Genomic DNA, 19,188 nt, shown 5'->3' on the forward strand with positions numbered 1-19,188 from the left:
GCCACCTTTTGCTTTGATGACTGCTTTGCACACTCTTGGCATTCTCTTGATGAGCTTCAAGAGGTAGTCACCGGAAATGGTCTTCCAACAATCTTGAAGGAGTTCCCAGAGATGCTTAGCACTTGTTGGCCCTTTTGCCTTCACTCTGCGGTCCAGCTCACCCCAAACCATCTCGATTGGGTTCAGGTCTGTTAACTGTAGAGGCCAGGTCATCTGGCGTAGCACCCCATCACTCTCCTCCTTGGTCAAATAGCCCTTACACAGCCTGGAGGTGTGTTTGGGGTCATTGTCCTGTTGAAAAATAAATGATGGTCCAACTAAACGCAAACCGGATGGAATAGCATGCCACTGCAAGATGCTGTGGTAGCCATGCTGGTTCAGTATGCCTTCAATTTTGAATAAATCCCCAACAGTGTCACCAGCAAAGCCCCCCCACACCATTACACCTCCTCCTCTATGCTTTACGGTGGGAACCAGGCATGTAGAGTCCATCCGTTCACCTTTTCTGCGTCGCACAGAGACACGGTGGTTGGAACCAAAGATCTCAAATTTGGACTCATCAGACCAAAGCACAGATTTCCACTGGTCTAATGTCCATTCCTTGTGTTCTTTAGCCCAAACAAGTCTCTTATGCTTGTTGCCTGTCCTTAGCAGTGGTTTCCTAGTAGCTTTTTTACCATGAAGGCCTGCTTCATAAAGTCTCCTCTTAACTTTTGTTGTAGAGATGTGTCTGCTGCTAGAACTCTGTGTGGCCTTGACCTGGTCTCTAATCTGAGCTGCTGTTAACCTGCGATTTCTGAGGCTGGTGACTCGGATAAACTTATCCTCAGAAGCAGAGGTGACTCTTGGTCTTCCTTTCCTGGGGCGGTCCTCATGTGAGCCAGTTTCTTTGTAGCGCTTGATGGTTTTTGCAACTGCACTTGGGGACACTTTCAAAGTTTGCCCAATTTTTCAGACTGACTGACCTTCATTTCTTAAAGTAATGATGGCCACTCGTTTTTCTTTACTTAGAATTTGTATTATGGCAAGAAAAAAAGCAGCTAACAGTCTATTCAGTAGGACTATCAGCTGTGTATCCACCTGACTTCTGCACAACACAACTGATGGTCCCAACCCCATTTATAAGGCAAGAAATCCCACTTATTAAACCTGACAGGGCACACCTGTGAAGTGAAAACCATTTCCGGTGACTACCTCTTGAAGCTCATCAAGAGAATGCCAAGAGTGTACAAAGCAGTCATCAAAGCAAAAGGTGGCTACTTTGAAGAACTTAGAATATCAGACATATTTTCAGTTGTTTCACACTTTTTTGTTAAGTATATAATTCCACATGTGTTAATTCATAGTTTTGATGCTTTCAGTGTGAATGCACAATTTTCAAAGTCATGAAAATACAGAAAAATCTTTAAATGAGAAGGTGTGTCCCAACTTTTGGTCTGTACTGTATGTCACAACGCCTCAGAAGTCAGTGCCTTGGGCACTGGACTGAAGAGGACCTGAAGACATGGAAAAGCACCTGAAAATCACTGAAGAGCACCTGAGCCAGATGGTGGTGGCGTTACAAGTGAGTGTCACTAAATAAAAGACCATATAGAATTAGAAAAAGAACAACGTCTATGAAGAGATTGAGTAATACAATAACGAGAAAAAACTAAAGTTCACCCTATTTGAATTCTATAGCGCTGCGTATCAGGACTAGAGAGGAGAGAACCCTAACTGTAAATTTCAGGGTTCGTAACGGACACTTAGTGTCCGATGCTGAACTCTGAATACGGACTTCTCCTGGAAATCCATTTTACCGTTGGACTAAAGTCCGGTCGGGTACCAGAACCCAAACTTCAACGGGTCCGCTCATCCCTAATCAGGACATTAAAAACAAACAAAAGATCAGGCCATTAGAACATCTTAAAATTAGGTACATAGAACAAAAGACAAACAGCAACAGATACCAAATTACACTGTGTGATTATTGATTTAATAAAACAAGGCCAAAATGCAGAAGCAATATGTAAAAAATTAAGTACACTCTGTTATAACAGGGATTAGGAGGGTAAGCAGCAACCAGATGCAGCCAATCAGAGGTCTTTGATAAACTGTTCATCAGTAACTGTGACCAGCTCTATAAAAGCAGACATTTTGGCAGCTTGTTGGTCTGGAGTATTCAGCTGCGTTAACACAAGGCCAAAGAGAAAAGACAACAATGATCTAAGAGAAGCGATTGTTGCTACAGGTCAATCTAGGAAGAGTTATATGACCATTTCCAAACAATTTGTGGTCCATCATTCTACAGTGAGAAAGATTATTCACAAGTGGTAAACATTTAAGACAGTTGAAAATCTTCACAGGTGTGGATTGCTCAGTACATTCACTCCAAGGTCAAACTACACAATGCTCAGAGAAACTGCAAAAAAACAAACAAAAAAAAACAAAAACAAGAGCTCCAGCTCAGACTCTAAAGGCCTCAAAATGTTAAATATTTAAGTTCACAACAGTACAGTTTGAAAAAGATGAAACAAGTACGGCTCATTTGGAAGGGTTGCCAGAAGAAGACGTCTCAAAAATCTCCTAAACACAACTGCACAAACACCTCATACCAACTGTCAATCACCGTGGTGGAGGAGGGATGGTTTTGGCAAGTTTTGCATCCACAGGACTTGGGCAACTTGCAGACACTGAGACAACTATGAATTTCTCTGTATACCAAAGTATTCAAGAGTCAAAAATGAGACAATGTATCAAAAAGCTAAAGCTTGACCGAAACGGGGCATGCAACAAAGTACACAACCAAGTCAACATCATAATGGCTGAAAAAGGCCCAGTCAAAGTCCACACCTCAACCCAACTGAAATGCTGTGCAGGACCTTAAGAGATCAGTGCATAAACAAATGCCCACAAACCACAATGAGCTTAAGCAACCTTGTAAAGAAGACTCGACCTAAATTCCTCCAGAGCGATGTGAGAGGAGGATAAAGTCACCCAGAAAACGCTTAAAGTTTTTGCAGATAATGGTGGTTCTACAAGCTGAATCATGGTGTGTACTTAATATTTCACACAATGCTTGAGAATGTGCAGTTGCTAATCAGAGGTCATATCTTCCTAATTTTAAGACCTTCTAAGGACCAGAGGTTCGTCCGACATTTGTAAAACCATAGAAATTTAACAGTGTGTACATGTTTGCAGTTAAGCAATTTTTAAGCACTAACAAGTGAACTTGCTCCTGTGTCAACCCCACTCACCTGTCTATTGCTGCGAGGAAGACGAGCTAATCTTACTCCAGACATATCAAATAGCCGAACCTGCCGATTGTCATGAGGAAGGGCAATGATTCTCTGCCCAACAGACACACTTATCCTAAAAATAAAAATATTACAGTTTTAGCAAGTTCTGAATGATAGTCTGATAATCTGGAATGCAATGTGGAAACAAACATAAAAAATTCATGACATACATCGTGTGAATTTTTACTGAACGCACAACATCCATGCAGATATCATAACATTTTTTTCTATGTTTCAGTGATTTATCTCGTTGTAAAACTACAGGAAAAAATGAAATACTGTCTATAAGGCTGCATTCATTATCACATAAAGAATATTTTCTTCATAATGTAAGAATTCTTTTTTTCCAACTTTAGAGTGAGGTAGTGTCTTTAAGACACTCAGTTGTTGTTTACATAATATTATACATATCTTAGGGGTTAAAAACTTGGGACAGGAAAGAAAGAGGGGTCAATTCTTCAAAGCTTTTAAGTCAGACAAGTGGCATAAAAGCTTTGAAAAGTCGCATAATTTTTGAGCACCGCAGACTTGTGCAAAAACATTACAACTTTGAGTTTTCACATCAGTTTAAATCCGCTCCACTAAAATGTCATTAGCATTCAGTGCATGCCTTATCCTGTTTCCTTTAACTGTGCCCTCTGGAACACCACACCAGTATGCCACAAAATTCCCTACATCCATGATTATTTTCTTTCCAAATTCTCTTAACCTTCTGGCTCTTACTGAAACCTGGATCCATCATTCATACACCGCCTCTGTTGTCGCTTTCTTATATGGTGGGTTACATTTTTCACATACCCCTAGATCTAAGAGCAGACAAGGTAGAGGGGTTGGTCTACTTTTTTCATCAAAATGTGCTTTTCAGGTTATCCCCCCAGCACCCTTATCTTTTCTATTGAGGTCAACACATCAGATTTTTTCACTTCTTTCCCCTGTGTGTGGCGGTAGAGTATTGCCCTTCGGGCCCCTCCCACCGGTTCCTGGATCATTTTGCCACCTGGCTTCCACACTGTCTATCCTGTGATGTTCCCACTCTCATCATGAGGGATTTTAACCTCCCTAGTGATAATCCACTTTCCCCATCTGCCATTCATCTTTTTCTAACCTTCTCTTTCGGCCTTTCACAGCTTACCATCTCTCCTACACATGAAGACAGGAATACACTGAACCCGGTCTGCTTCCGGCTCCCCATTACTAACTCCCCTCCCCCATTCTCTGACAACAACCTTCTTTCTTTGTCAATAACTGTCTTCCCCGCTCTCAGGACACACCCCACTTGCCATACACAGAAATCTCTAAGCAAAATGCCCGCTGTCTTGGGATTATATCTGACTCAGATCTTTCCTTCACTACCTATATCTGATTACTCGCTCACTTTGAATTGGCAATAACTCTTACTGTTGCTCTGATTAATTCTTGCTCGCTTGGACTACTCCAAATCTCTCTGATCGGTCTTCCACTTATTAAACTCTTCCCTCTGCAATTCCTCCTGAAAGCAGCAGCCAGGATCATATTTCTGACCAACCGCTACACTGATGCAGCCACTCTGTGCCAGTCTTTGCACTGGTTGCCCATCCACTACCGAGTCCAATATAGGGGTGTGGGGAGGACACCTCTGGTCTCCTGCGTTCTAGGATCTACCTCTGCATCAGGTACTAGCGTTCCCTTTCCAAAAACCTTGCTCACATCAGCACACACTGTATTAGGGCTTTTATGCATAGCCTTTACAGCTCACTTTTTATTTGTCTGATGTTTTGAGTTATATTGATTGTGTACATACCGAGAATATGCTCTTTATGTCATACTGACGCTATACTTGAGTACAGTATTTCTCGGATTTGGGTACCTGTCATTTGGTTTGGGTGCTACCTTTCACTATACTGAGGTACATCCCACAAGTACCATCAGTTACATTACGTGTATGCAGTGGACCATCAGTGTGTTTCCATTCCCCTTATTTTTGGAGGTTTTCCCTTGCCTAATTTTTATGTATTGTTTTTAATTTCTAATGAATAAAATTGTTATTTATTTTATATTGTCAGAATCTCTTCTTGTCTGGCGGTTATAGGCCGCTACAGACCTTTTTTGTGGTAATGAGTCCATTATTAACTTATCATTCTTACTAACAAAGTTCTCTACAGTTTTGCACCACCCTGCTTCTCCTCCCTCATCTCTATCACTCTATCCATCCTTTCTGCTAACGACCTAAGACTAACATCCTCTATAACAAGAATCTCCCACTCCCATCACCAGGACTTCTCTCATGCTCCACAAGTTTTCTGGAATGCACTAACCCAGACAATCAGGTTACTTTCAAGTATCCAGAGTTTCAAGAGTGCTCTAAAAACACATTTCTTTAGACTGGCTTAATACCTCACCTATCTAACTAACTATTCCTTGTTCTCCCTTCCATGCACTCAATAGCATTTTGTATCTATACTTGTTCAGATACTGGAAAGAGACTGGTTTAGTCAGTGTTATTTGAATGCCCCTATTTATAATACTAAAGACTGGACCGTACACGACAAGCACTTTATTTTTCCCTTGTATTCCCCCTTTTCCTCAGATTGTAAACATGCGGGCATGGCCCTCTCTCCTCTTAGTATGTGTTAGACCATGTGTTACTCTTGTAATGTCTTATCTTGTTTGTACAAGTCCCCTCTGAAATTGGAAGTACTGCGGAATATGTTGGCGCTATAGAAATAAAATTATAATTATTGTTCAACCATCAAGCTACTAATATATATATATATACACACACAAACCAGAGAAACCTGACCAGAACCTCCTAGTGTGAGCTGGTGCCAGCTGCCGTAACTATAAAATATATCAAAAGAATGCAGCAGCACTCCATATGGCCACGATACGTCTTAACAATGAAAATAGTGAAAATATTAACTGTTTTGCTTAACAACAAGTACTTACAAACAATGAAGGTTTTTAGCGCATAAATTGGCCAATTCATGTGTGCCCATCAACCACGGCAAGGTAACCTCCCCATGATGGGTAATTACTCTGCCTAACATGCAACTTTTGGGCTACAAGCCTACAACTAAACGGACAAACATGTCTTCTTCTGGGCTAAACACACACACACATACATACATAGTGTGTATGTATATATATATATATATATATATATATATATGTGTATATATATATATATATATATATATATATATATATATATATATATATATATATATATATATATATATATATATATACATACAGTACAGACCAAAAGTTTGGACACACCTTCTCATTTAAAGATTTTTCTGTATTTTCCTCAGTATGAAAATTGTACATTCACACTGAAGGCATCAAAACTATGAATTAACACATGTGGAATTAAATACTTAACAAAAAAGTGTGAAACAACTGAAAATATGTCTTATATTCTAGGTTCTTCAAAGTAGCCACCTTTTGCTTTGATGACTGCTTTGCACACTCTTGGTGTTCTCTTGATGAGCTTCAAGAGGTAGTCACCGGAAATGGTTTTCACTTCACAGGTGTGCCCTGTCAGGTTTAATAAGTGGGATTTCTTGCCTTATAAATGGGGTTGGGACCATCAGTTGTGTTGTTCAGAAGTCTGGTGGATACACAGCTGATAGTCCTACTGAATAGACTGTTAGCTGCTTTTTTCTTGGCATAATACAAATTCTAAGTAAAGAAAAATGAGTGGCCATCATCACTTTAAGAAATGAAGGTCAGTCAGTGCAAAAAATTGGGAAAACTTTGAAAGTGTCCCCAAGTGCAGTTGCAAAAACCATCAAGCGCTACAAAGAAACTGGCTCACATGAGGACCGCCCCAGGAAAGGAAGACGAAGAGTCACCTCTGCTTCTGAGGATAAGTTTATCCGAGTCACCAGCCTCAGAAATCGCAGGTTAACAGCAGCTCAGATTAGAGACCAGGTCAAAGCCACACAGAGTTCTAGCAGCAGACACATCTCTACAACAACTGTTAATAGGAGACTTTGTGCAGCAGGCCTTCATGGTAAAATAGCTGCTAGGAAACCACTGCTAAGGACAGGCAACAAGCAGAAGAGACTTGTTTGGGCTAAAGAACACAAGGAATGGACATTAGACCAGTGGAAATCTGTGCTTTGGTCTGATGAGTCCAAATTTGAGATCTTTGGTTCCAACCACCGTGTCTTTGTGCGACGCAGAAAAGGTGAACGGATGGACTCTACATGCCTGGTTCCCACCGTGAAGCATGGAGGAGGAGGTGTGATGGTGTGGGGGTGCTTTGCTGGTGACACTGTTGGGGATTTATTCAAAACTGAAGGCATACTCAACCAGCATGGCTACCACAGCATCTTGCAGCGGCATGATATTCCATCCGGTTTGCGTTTAGTTGGACCATCATTTATTTTTCAACAGGACAATGACCCCAAACACACCTCCAGGCTGTGTAAGGGCTATTTGACCAAGAGGGAGAGTGATGGGGTGCTACGCCAGATGACCTGGCCTCCACATTCACCAGACCTGAACCCAATCGAGATGGTTTGGGGTAAGCTGGACCGCAGAGTGAAGGCAAAAGGGCCAACAAGTGCTAAGCATCTCTGGGAACTCCGGAAATGGTCTTCCAACAATCTTGAAGGTGACTACCTCTTGAAGCTCATCAAGAGAATGCCAAGAGTGTGCAAAGCAGTCATCAAAGCAAAAGGTGGCTACTTTGAAGAACCTAGAATATAACACATATTTTCATTTGTTTCACACTTTTTTGTTAAGTATATAATTCCACATGTGTTAATTCATAGTTTTGATGCCTTCAGTGTGAATGTACAATTTTCATAGTTATGAAAATACAGAAAAATCTTTAAATTGCGTGCGTATATATATATATATATATATATATATATATATATATATATATATAAAAATAGTAGAAACAGCACTCTTTTTTTTTAATAATATATATATATATATATATATATATATATATATATAGTATTAAAAAAAAAAAGGAGTGCTGTTTCTACTATTTTTTTCATATATATATAATATGCACGCACGCACACATTATATATATTCACACACATATGCCATAGTGCTCGTTGTGGCTATAAATATATTTATTATTTTTTTATTAATTTATTTATTTTTTATAAATAAAGTTATTTTTTTTCCTTATACCCGTCAATGTAACAAACAAACACTGAGCAGTCATATCTCGAGCGCTGGTGATAAATGGAGGACCTGTTAATGGCAACCGCAGCACATTACGTTAATGTCTCAGCTCATTCACTTGTCCTATTTCACACTTGTGAATTCTTGAATTCTTGGCTGGGAAGAGAATGAAGTGTATTCAAATTTTATTTCTATAAAGCTGCAGACTGAATCCATGTTGCTTCCTCTTGCAGCACTGAAAAGTGATTACAGTTTGTCTGGAACCAGTGAAGTGAGTATTGATGATTACAGAACAATATCATAATGTATTCCTACACCCTGGGATAAGGACTGCTTAGTAGCTGAACAATGGCGCAGCGCACTGACAAAAAGTATAGGCAATCGCCAGACACATTACAGGACAGCACAAATTTTATAGAAAATTTCACCCCCAAAATTAAAAATATTTAGAGTTGTTTCTTGGAAATATTTTATGGCAACCAGTAAAACCAACAATACCGCATCTAACAGTTTGGAAATATGACAATATTTGGCTGGCTAGGTAGGTCTTATGGCAAGGCAAACTATGTACAGTTGAACCCAGAAGTTTACATACACTATATAAAAAGGCACATCTGATGTTTTTCTCAATATCTGACATGAAATTAGAATAAACCTTTCCTGTTTTAGGTCATTTAGGATTACCATAATTTTTAATATTTCCAAATGCCAGAATAATGAGAGAGAGAGAATGTTTTAAGGCATTTTTATTACTTACTGCAAAGTCAAAAGTTTACATACATTTCATTAGTATTTGGTACCATTGCCCTTAAACTGAATGACTTGGGTCACACGTTTGGGCTATCCTTCCACAAGCTTCTCACAATAGTGGGTCGGAATTTGGGCCCATTCCTCCTGACAAAACTGGTGTAACTGATCCAGGTTTGTAGGTCGCCTTGCTTGCACCAGACTCTTCAGCTTTGCCCGATTGAGATCGGGGCTTTTTGATGGCCACTCCAAAACATTGACTTTGCTATCCTTAACCCCTTAAGCCCCGGAGCATTTTCCGTTTTTGCATTTTCGTTTTTGCTCCCCTTGTTCCCAGAGCCATAGCGTTTTTATTTTTTGGTCAATATGGCCATGTGAGGGCTTATTTTTTGCGGGACGAGTTGTACTTTTCAACGCCATTACTAGTTTTACCATATACTGTACGGGAAAAAAATTCCAAGTGCGGTAAAATTGCAAAAAAAGTGCAATACCACAGTTGTTTTTTATTTATTTTTTTTACCATGTTCACTGAATGCTAAAACTGACCTGCCCTTCTTATTCTACAGGTCATTACGAGTTCATAGACACCAAACATGTATAGGTTCTTTTATATTTAAGTGGTGAAAAAAAATTCCAAAATTTGGTAAAAAAAAAAATAAAAAAATAGCGCCATTTTCTAAGACCCATAGCGTCTCCATTTTTCGTGATCTGGGGCTGGTTGATGGCTTATTTTTTGCGCACCGGGCTGACATTTTCATTGATAACATTTGGGGTAGATCTGATGTTTTGATCGCCCGTTATTGCATTTTATTGCAATTTTGCGGCGGCCAAAAAACGTAATTCTGGCGTTTAGAATTTTTTTCTCGTTACGCCGTTTACCGATCGGATTAATTCTTTTTTTATATTGATAGATCTGGCGATTCTGAACGCGGCGATACCAAATATGTGTATGTGGGGTTTATTTTTTATTATTTTATTTTGAATGAGGCAAAAGGGGGGTGATTTAAACTTTTATATTTTTTTATTTTTTTTTATATTTTTAAAAACTTTTTTTTTTTACTTTTTGCATGCTTCTATAGTCTCCATAGGAGACTAGAAGCAGCAACTATCCGATCGCCTCTGCTACATACAGGGGACGAGCAGGTCCCCTGCATGCAGCAGAAATGGTCCTGTGCTATGAGCGCCGACCACTAGGTGGCGCTCATAGCGACAAGATCATGACAACCACAGGCGTCTGCTGCAGACCCTGGGTTGTCATGCACGCCCATCGGCGACCTGCGATCACGTGACGGGGTCGCCAGTGGGCGGGGCTTATGACGCGCTACCCGGAAGCGCGCGTTAAATGCTGCTGTCAGAGATTGACAGCAGCATTTAACATGTTAACAGCCGCGGGTGGATCGTGATTCCACCCGCGGCTGTTGCGGGCACATGTCAGCTGTAAGAATCAGCTGACATGTGCTCCGTTCAGTGAGGGCTCAGCGCAGCAGCCCTCACTGAATGGGCAGTATGCAAATATGCGTACTAATACGTCCCCGGTAATTAAGGGGTTAAGCCACTTTGTTACCATTTTGGCAGTATGCTTCAGGTCATTGTTCATTTGGAAGACCCATTTCCACTAAAGTTTTCACTTTCTGGCTGATGTCTTGAGATGTTGCTTCAGTATTGCCAAATAATATTCTTTTCTCACGATGCCATCTATTTTGTGAAGTGCACCTGTCCCTCCTGCAGCAAAACAACCCCACAATATGATGCTGCCACCCCGTTTCACAGTTGGGATGGTGTTCTTAGGCTTCCAAAGTTTCTCCCTTTTTCCTCCAATCGTAATGATGGTCATTATACCCAAAAAAGTTCAATTTTAGTTTAATCAGATCACAGGTCGTCTCCATAAATTAAGATCTTTGTTTCTGTGTGCATTTGCAAACATGAATCTGGCTTTTTTCTTTTTCTTTTGAAGTAATGGCTTCTTCCTGGAAGAGTGGCCTTTCAGCGCATGTTGATACAGCACTCATTTCGCTATGGATATTGACACAATCTTACCAGCTTCCACCATCATCTTCACAAGGTCTTTTGCTTTTGTCCTTGGGTTGATATGCACATGTCGGGTCAAAGCACGTTTATCTCTGGGACACAGAACCCATCTCCTTCCTGAGCAGTATGATGGCTGGACATTCCCATCTTGTTTGTACTTGCCTATAATTGTTTGTAGAGATGAACAAGACACCTTCAGGTATCTTGAAATTGTACCCTAGGATGAGCCAGACTTGTGCAAGTCCACAATTCTCTTCTTGATATCTTGGCTGATTTCTTTAGACTTCCACAGGTGTGTCTCTAATTAACTCAGATGTTGCCAGAAAAAAAAAAACTATCAGAAGCTTCCAAACACATGACATCATCATATGGGCAGTCCAGAATTGTGTAAAGGCGTAGTAATCTTAGTGTATGTAAACGTTTGACTTTGCAGTAATAAAAATGCCTTAAAACATTCTCTCTCTCATTATTCTGGCATTTGGCAAATATTAAAAGTTGTGGTAATCCTAATAGACCTAAAACGGGAAAGGCTTATTCTGATTTCATGTCAGATAATAATAATCTTTTTATTTATATAGCGCCAACATATTCCGCAGCACTTTACAATTCAGACAATTTACAGGCATTATGGGCACCTTCTCCATTGGGGCTCACAATCTACATTCCCTATCAGTATATCTTTGGGGTGTGGAAGGAAACCAGAGAACCCGGAGGAAACCCACGCAGACACGGGGAGAACATACAAACTCCTCGCAGATGTTGTCCTTGGTGGGATCAGAATCCAGGACCCCAGCGCTGAAAGGCAGCAATGCTAACCACTGAGCTACCGTGCCGCCCTATTATATATAGAGAAAAACACGCATGTGTGTCTTTTTATATAGTGTATGTAAACTTCTGGTTTCAACTGTATATACTTAGAGCGGTATAGTTTGATCTGCTGTGTAATATATGAGTAGGGGAATGCACTTTTTTTTTTTACCATAACTGTAGAAATTCAAAAATTCAAAATGAACATGAGGTTCGTAGTCAGCATTTTGATCAAAGTGCATAAGCCCACTGCCTTGTGCCGGCCACTTCTATAGAAGGACCCCGCTCTATTAAGTGTATGGCTGCATGGTGGCAGCCGCAACAACGCCTGCAAGGGAGAGCCAGTCATATGCCTCTTCCACCTTGGCAAGAAGTTGCCATTAAGTGGCAGTGGGTTTATACACTTTGATATAAATGTTACTTAAGAACCTCATGTTAATTTGTTTATCTTTTGCTTTGTTTCATTAGTTTAAATTTACATTACACTACTGTGGCTAAGAAAAATTTTCTTACCTGTTCACAGCAGAATCTGTTCGAATAGTGGCGATGGGCGATCTCATATTCTTTAAATCCCAAACTTTTACAGTACGGTCGTCACTTCCCGACACAACGTTGTCCCCCACCGTGAATACAGCTGAGGTCACAGTGCTGAAACAAAATTAATATTGGTAAACTTCGGCACCAACAAAAAACATGTCTACCTCCACACCCAGCACAAAAAAAAAAAATCAATAAAAAGTAAAGAAAATGACAGTGAAAAATATAACCAGCAGCAAAATCTACAACTTTGTTAGATCTTTGCCAACAGCTACAACTAGAGATTTCTGACAGACACACTGAATAGACAGGTTTTTTGTTTATTTGCTATAAATGATTTGTAAAAGTAGCATTCATTTTTATTAATTAAATGCAGTGCGGAGTCTGTAGAACCAACATGAGATGATGAGTGATGTCGTGCATTATCCTGATGGGACTGACCACTAGATGTTATGTTGAGTTGACTTTTATGAAGTTTTCAGCATGGTGATCATCACCAAGATCATTATGTCTGGCTATAATAATTTATCATTACATGCAGGCCAATCGAAAGGTAGGAGGTCTATATAATGCATGGACTCGGCAGGTTCACCCGAGCAGGAGGGGCGCTTTATTGAACGGCTCTCTGCATTGGCATAGAAAGATATGTCATGAGCCGCGGACCCCCCTTTATAACATCCATATGTCAAAAGTTAAACAGGACATAGGTTTAGGAGACAAGCCCTTTAATAATTTTCAGATCCAAGACTTAGCAACAGTGATGAGCGTAAGTGCTCGTTACTCGAGTTTGAACAGAGTATAGCGAGTGCTCGAGTGACATGTTTAAGTCCCCGCGGCCACATGTTTAGTGGCTGTTAGACAGCCACATGTGCGGATTGCCTGTGTTTGTCAGGCAATCCCCGCATGTTTTGTGGCTAACAGCCGGGAAACATGTGGCCGCAAGGACTCAAACATGTCACTCGAGCACCCGTGATACTCGGTGCACCCTAAGCAAACACGAGTAATGAGCACTTGCGCTCATCACTACTTAGCAAGTGTTTTACTACAGGACTATGAATACCATAATATTCCTCCGGCACTTATATTTATGTACAGTACAGACCAAAAGTTTGGACACACCTCATATATGCACACACGTGTGTGTGTGTATATATGTGTGTGTGTGTGTGTGTATATATATATATCTATATATATCTATCTAGATATCTATCTATATATAAAGTACAGACAAAAAGTTTGGACACACCTTCTCATTTAAAGATTTTTCTGTATTTTCATGACTATGAAAATTGTACATTCACAATGAAGACATCAATACTATGAATTAACACATGTGGAATTATATACTTAACAAAAAAGTGTGAAACAACTGAAAATATGTCTTATATTCTAGGTTCTTCAAAGTAGCCACCTTTTGCGTTGATGACTTCTTTGCACACTCTTGGCATTCTCTTGATGAGCTTCAAGAGGTAGTTACCGGAAATGGTCTTCCAACAATCTTGAAGGAGTTCCCAGAGATGCTTAGCACTTGTTGGCCCTTTTGCCTTCACTCTGCGGTCCAGCTCACCCCAAACCATCTCGATTGGGTTCAGGTCTGGCATAGCACCCAATCACTCTCCCTCTTGGTCAAATAGCCCTTACACAGCCTGGAGGTGTGTTTGGGGTCATTGTCCTGTTGAAAAATAAATGATGGTCCAACTAAACACAAACCGGATGGAATAGCATGCCGCTGCAAGATGCTGTGGTAGCCATGCTGGTTCAGTATGCCTTCAATTTTGAATAAATCCCCAACAGTGTCACCAGCAAAGCACCCCCACACCATCACACCTCCTCCTCCATGCTTCACGGTGGGAACCAGGCATGTAGAGTCCATCCGTTCACCTTTTCTGCGTCGCACAAAGACACGGTGGTTGGAACCAAAGATCTCAAATTTGGACTCATCAGACCAAAGCACAGATTTCCACTGGTCTAATGTCCATTCCTTGTGTTCTTTAGCCCAAACAAATCTCTTCTGCTTGTAGCCTGTCCTTAGCAGTGGTTTGCTAGCAGCTATTTTACCATGAAGACCTGCTGCACAAAGTCTCCTCTTAACAGTTGTTGTAGAGATGGGTCTGCTGCTAGAACTCTGTGTGGCATTGACCTGGTCTCTAATCTGAGCTGCAGTTAACCTGCGATTTCTGAGGCTGGTGACTCGGATAAACTTATCCTCAGAAGCAGAGGTGACTCTTGGTCTTCCTTTCCTGGGGCGGTCCTCATGTGAGCAAGTTTCTTTGTAGCGCTTGATGGTTTTTGCAAATGCACTTGGGGACACTTTCAAAGTTTTCCCAATTTTTCGGACTGACTGACCTTCATTTCTTAAAGTAATGATGGCCACTCGTTTTTCTTTACTTAGCTGCTTTTTTTTTGCCATAATACAAATTCTAACAGTCTATTCAGTAGGACTATCAGCTGTGTATCCACCAGACTTCTGCACAACACAACTGATGGTCCCAACCCCATTTATAAGGCAAGAAATCCCACTTGTTAAACCTGACAGGACACACCTGTGAAGTGAAAACCATTTCCAGTGACTACTTCTTGAAGCTCAAGAGAATGCCAAGAGTGTGCAAAGCAGTCATCAAAGCAAAAGGTGGCTACTTTGAAGAACCTAGAATATAAGACATATTTTCAGTTGTTTCACACTTTTTTGTTAAGTATATAATTCCACATGTGTTAATTCATAGTTTTGATGCCTTCAGTGTGAATGTGCAATTTTCATAGTCATGAAAGTACAGAAAAATCTTTAAATGAGAAGGTGTATCCAAACTTTTGGTCTGTACTGTATATTCCACTTTTGATCCTTTTACTGACAGAACAAGCTACACAATGACTCCAATATATAACGGTATCATAGCTGCAATGAAATCCCAGATCTGCAATCTGGAGGCTTTTTAGGGACAAGGGTAAAGAAAATAACTGGTGTAGATATATAGCTGGGAGCTTAGACACCTCTCCCAACAGAAATGTGCATACGGTTTAAGATGAAATTTAGCCTACTTAGAACGGAAAGCGTAAAAAAAAAAAAAAAAAAAAGCACATTTTCTCTGCGAAAAACCATCACATTAATTCAGGTTTGTCAGCTTATCCTTCCAGTGCATTTGATTTCCTGACACATGCCTTAGCAGGGGTCATGCACATCTATTTCTGCGAATTTTGTAATTTTAATTTAAAATGTCAGTTGTTTCTGTCATTTCCCCGGTGCTGCGGGAATTTGATTTCATGTTCCATTCAGTCTGCTGATTAGAGATTAGCACTATCCAGGTCACAAAGGCCCAATTTACGCAAGCCCTCTTAATTTAAATTGACATCAAATTAGGTTCTAATTAGGACCTGACCATACTGCATTAATGAGACAAAGTTGCTTAATGTAATTTCAGAGTGCAGCAACAATCCGCATAAAGTGATAGGACGCCTAAACACTCCCTTTAACCCTATCTATCTGTGTATACATTAGAAGGATTTATCTGGCCGTGGTTTCCGAATAGCTGCTGTAATTATCTGATCTTTCTTTACTCCTGCCGTGGCACCGTTTCAGTAACTAAAATGCTTCAGAATCTGTCACCTGCTTTATATCGGCAACCCGGAGCCAATGACAGCAATGAAAAGATTAAAAATGAACACAGAAAGGTCAATTTATCTTTATATTTTTAGGACTTTCTAAATCCTTAAAGAAGCACTAACGTTAAAACAAGAAACAGCGAAAAAGGCTGAATAGAAGCTACAGTTACCATAACATTAGGTGTTCAATGGGTCTTATATTCTCCATTGTTCTCCAGGAGGCTTCCACTTCGACTCCTTTTCCTTCTCCCGAGTCTAGAATACTAGTCTGGGCTACACAACCACTTTGGCCACGACACAACTACTCAACGCAACAACAGCATTCTGCGATCTTCAGCCGTGTGACCAGCCAAAGTCACCATGAAGCCCAAGCCTACAGATAGTGGGTCTGGAGAAAGGGTGGCGACTGACGAAAGTGGATAAACATCTATCTGCCGATCTGGCGTCAATGTTAATAAATCAAAACCAATTTGAACCCATTTCGCTAAGACATCCCACCATTTGGTATTCAAGAGAATTTGCAAAAAATGAATTTTGTAGGTTTCAACAGTACTGTTAGGTTTCGGGGGCAACTCTAGAAATTCCAGTTTGCTTTAGTCAGAAAATATGCCATAAAAAACATGCTCAACATCTAAAACATGCCTATACCATTTGAGTAAACCTCAACTTTTGAGTAGCGAAAAAGCATTAAAGACGAAACATAATGGGATAATAGGGGAGATATACACTAAGCTAAAAGCACCAGATTTGTGGTCCAATTGCACCAAAAATCTGCGGTATATGACTTTCACCACAGTTATTGTGTTTTAGACACTTTTTGCTTTGTGGAAAAGGAGTGCGGCTTTGCAAAAAGCAACATGGCTTGAGATGCGACACCATGTAAATAGTCTACACACCAAAATCTATCAAACGGTCACTGAGCCTCTTTGAGGTTGATCTACTGAAGCAATCTGTCTGGACAGCCTTACGCTGCATTCAGGCATCAGTTTACATTTTTACATCCATCGAGAACGGATGCGTTTTCTCTCATCCAGTGTTTGCTAAGTGACAGTCTACCTGCTTCATTTGTTTAATCATTTCAAAACAGACGACAAATGAATGGAAAACTGATGTAAAATGATAGTCTTCTGTTATTCATTTATCCGCAACGACTTGATTGCCCAAACCGGACCCACAAAAGCGAATGAGAATAGGACACAATTTGAGTGAACAGTTCTATGCGGAACAGACTCGGCCATTCAAGTCTATAAAAAAAAACACGGATGAAAAATTGAAGATGTCTGTTTTCCAGCTATCAATAGAGTAAAAAAAAAAGTTCAGATAGATTACTGTACCGGCTTCAGTTTTTTAAAAATGAAAAAAATGGAGGCCAAACATTTGACATTTGGAGAATATGGTTTATTTTTGATGGATGTAGCGGTCACGCAAATGGATATCTTCAGAAAAGTGTTATAGGCATTGCCAACAGTTTTTCAACTCTGGGCAGGAACTTTTGAGTTCTGATGCCAACAGGAAGAATCCAGATTCTATGTACTCCGAGCATATCCAGAACAGTGGATTGGCATGTTGGAAAATGTAGTGCAAGCAGCATACCATGGACTACAGGAGAGGTGACATGCATGGCTAGGACCAGCGAGTTCCCTTTTTAGAGGAGTTTTCCCTTCCTCTGTCTTCAGGAGCACACCGCTGTCCATCCTCCTGGCTTCCTGCTTGCTGGTAGACGGTGTGCTTCTGAAGATTGAGAGTTCTGACCGGCGGCGTAGTTGTGCTCCTGTTCGGAGTTGTGCACTCCCATGCTGGTAGTAGAGGCAGAATAGAGCTTCACCTCTGCAATATCAGAAGAGCGCAGGGACACTGAGGCCGGCTGGATCCAGCAACTGATTGCAGAGGTAGCCACTAACTTAGCCAACGAGCAGTAAACTGTAGAATTAAAAACTTGATTTTGGGAATGGAGAGGATTTTTAATAAAAGGTAAGACTGCAAAATTGCTAGTTTTTACATGCAATTTGCAATTCAATCCAATTTTCATGTTAAGACAATGCCTTAGAATGACTGCAATAAAAAAAAAGCTCCATGTACTGGACTTTGACTAGCTGTAAACTGCTTCTAAGATATTTACTTTTTGTAGAAATTAGCTGCAATCTGTCTAGAGCATTTTACAACAAAATATTTACATGGCCTAATATTGGTTTGTAGCAAAAATATAAAAAATAAAATTTATAAATTTATGAGATTTGGGGTATTTATTGTATTGGCTGCATGGCTCTATATGACCCTAAGAGCAAGCTCTTTACATTTTCCTTTAAGATCTATAAATGCGATCTTCCAAATGAATCTAGAATCGTTGGCGACTGCTGGTCTTAAGACTGTGCTGAAAATACTTCACTGGGTGCTGATCCATATCTGCTCCAATGTGTCCCATATTGTAAATTAGCTGGAGATGATCTCAATCCAATCAAGCATCTGTGGGATGAGATGGAATGAAGCCACTCGTCAGCGAATACGGAGGATGTGGTGTCTGGGGAGGATGAAGTATTCAGATGACTGCTTCACTCCTGTAACTACCCCGCCCTTAGTCATCAGACGCAACGTAAAGTAACCAGAACTCAATAATGTTTTGTAGGGTCAGAGCTAAAAACTGTGGGGCAATACAGTGCCACATACAACTATTACTGGCATCCAACAATGGTCAGAAGAACTTTATTGAAATAACCCTACAGCCGGTTTACAGTGTGTTGTAAAAAAATTAAAAAAAAAGTTGTGCCTAAAAATTTCAGATAAATCTTTCAGCAACTCCTTTATCAGAGTCATTTAGTTTTAAGAAAAACTATATATTTTAAAAAAAGAAAAGAATAAATATATGTGATCGCCACCATTGCATGAGCAAACATAACACTTGAACAAAAAAAATAAACAAAAAAAACAGCGAAATAAATAGCAACTTCTAATTTTGCAAACCAGGACAAAAACTGAGCCACTGGTGAGATTCAAAAAGTGTCATTTTTATATTATTTAGAAAAAAAAAGTACAACAAGAGGGACTTTTATACTATTTTGTATTG

General features: G+C 40.1%; 1 protein-coding gene across 4 annotated transcripts in view; it reads right to left on the reverse strand.

Annotated features, from left to right (window-relative positions):
- WDR37 (WD repeat domain 37) overlaps positions 1 to 19,188 on the reverse strand; it is a 191,033-nt gene that overhangs the window by 6,887 nt on the left and 164,958 nt on the right. For all 4 annotated transcript variants that reach the window (XM_073677655.1, XM_073677654.1, XM_073677652.1 and 1 more), the window contains 2 exons: positions 12,507 to 12,641; positions 3,237 to 3,351 (listed from right to left, as the gene is read on the reverse strand). In XM_073677655.1, coding sequence (XP_073533756.1) covers positions 3,237 to 3,351; positions 12,507 to 12,641 — 250 coding nt within the window. The remainder of the gene's footprint in view (positions 1 to 3,236; positions 3,352 to 12,506; positions 12,642 to 19,188) is intronic.

The sequence above is a fragment of the Phyllobates terribilis genome, unplaced genomic scaffold (genome assembly GCF_046119375.1).
Source record: "Phyllobates terribilis strain yellow unplaced genomic scaffold, ASM4611937v1 Scaffold_4__5_contigs__length_816908805, whole genome shotgun sequence".
In the NCBI taxonomy this organism is placed as follows: Eukaryota; Metazoa; Chordata; class Amphibia; order Anura; family Dendrobatidae; genus Phyllobates; species Phyllobates terribilis.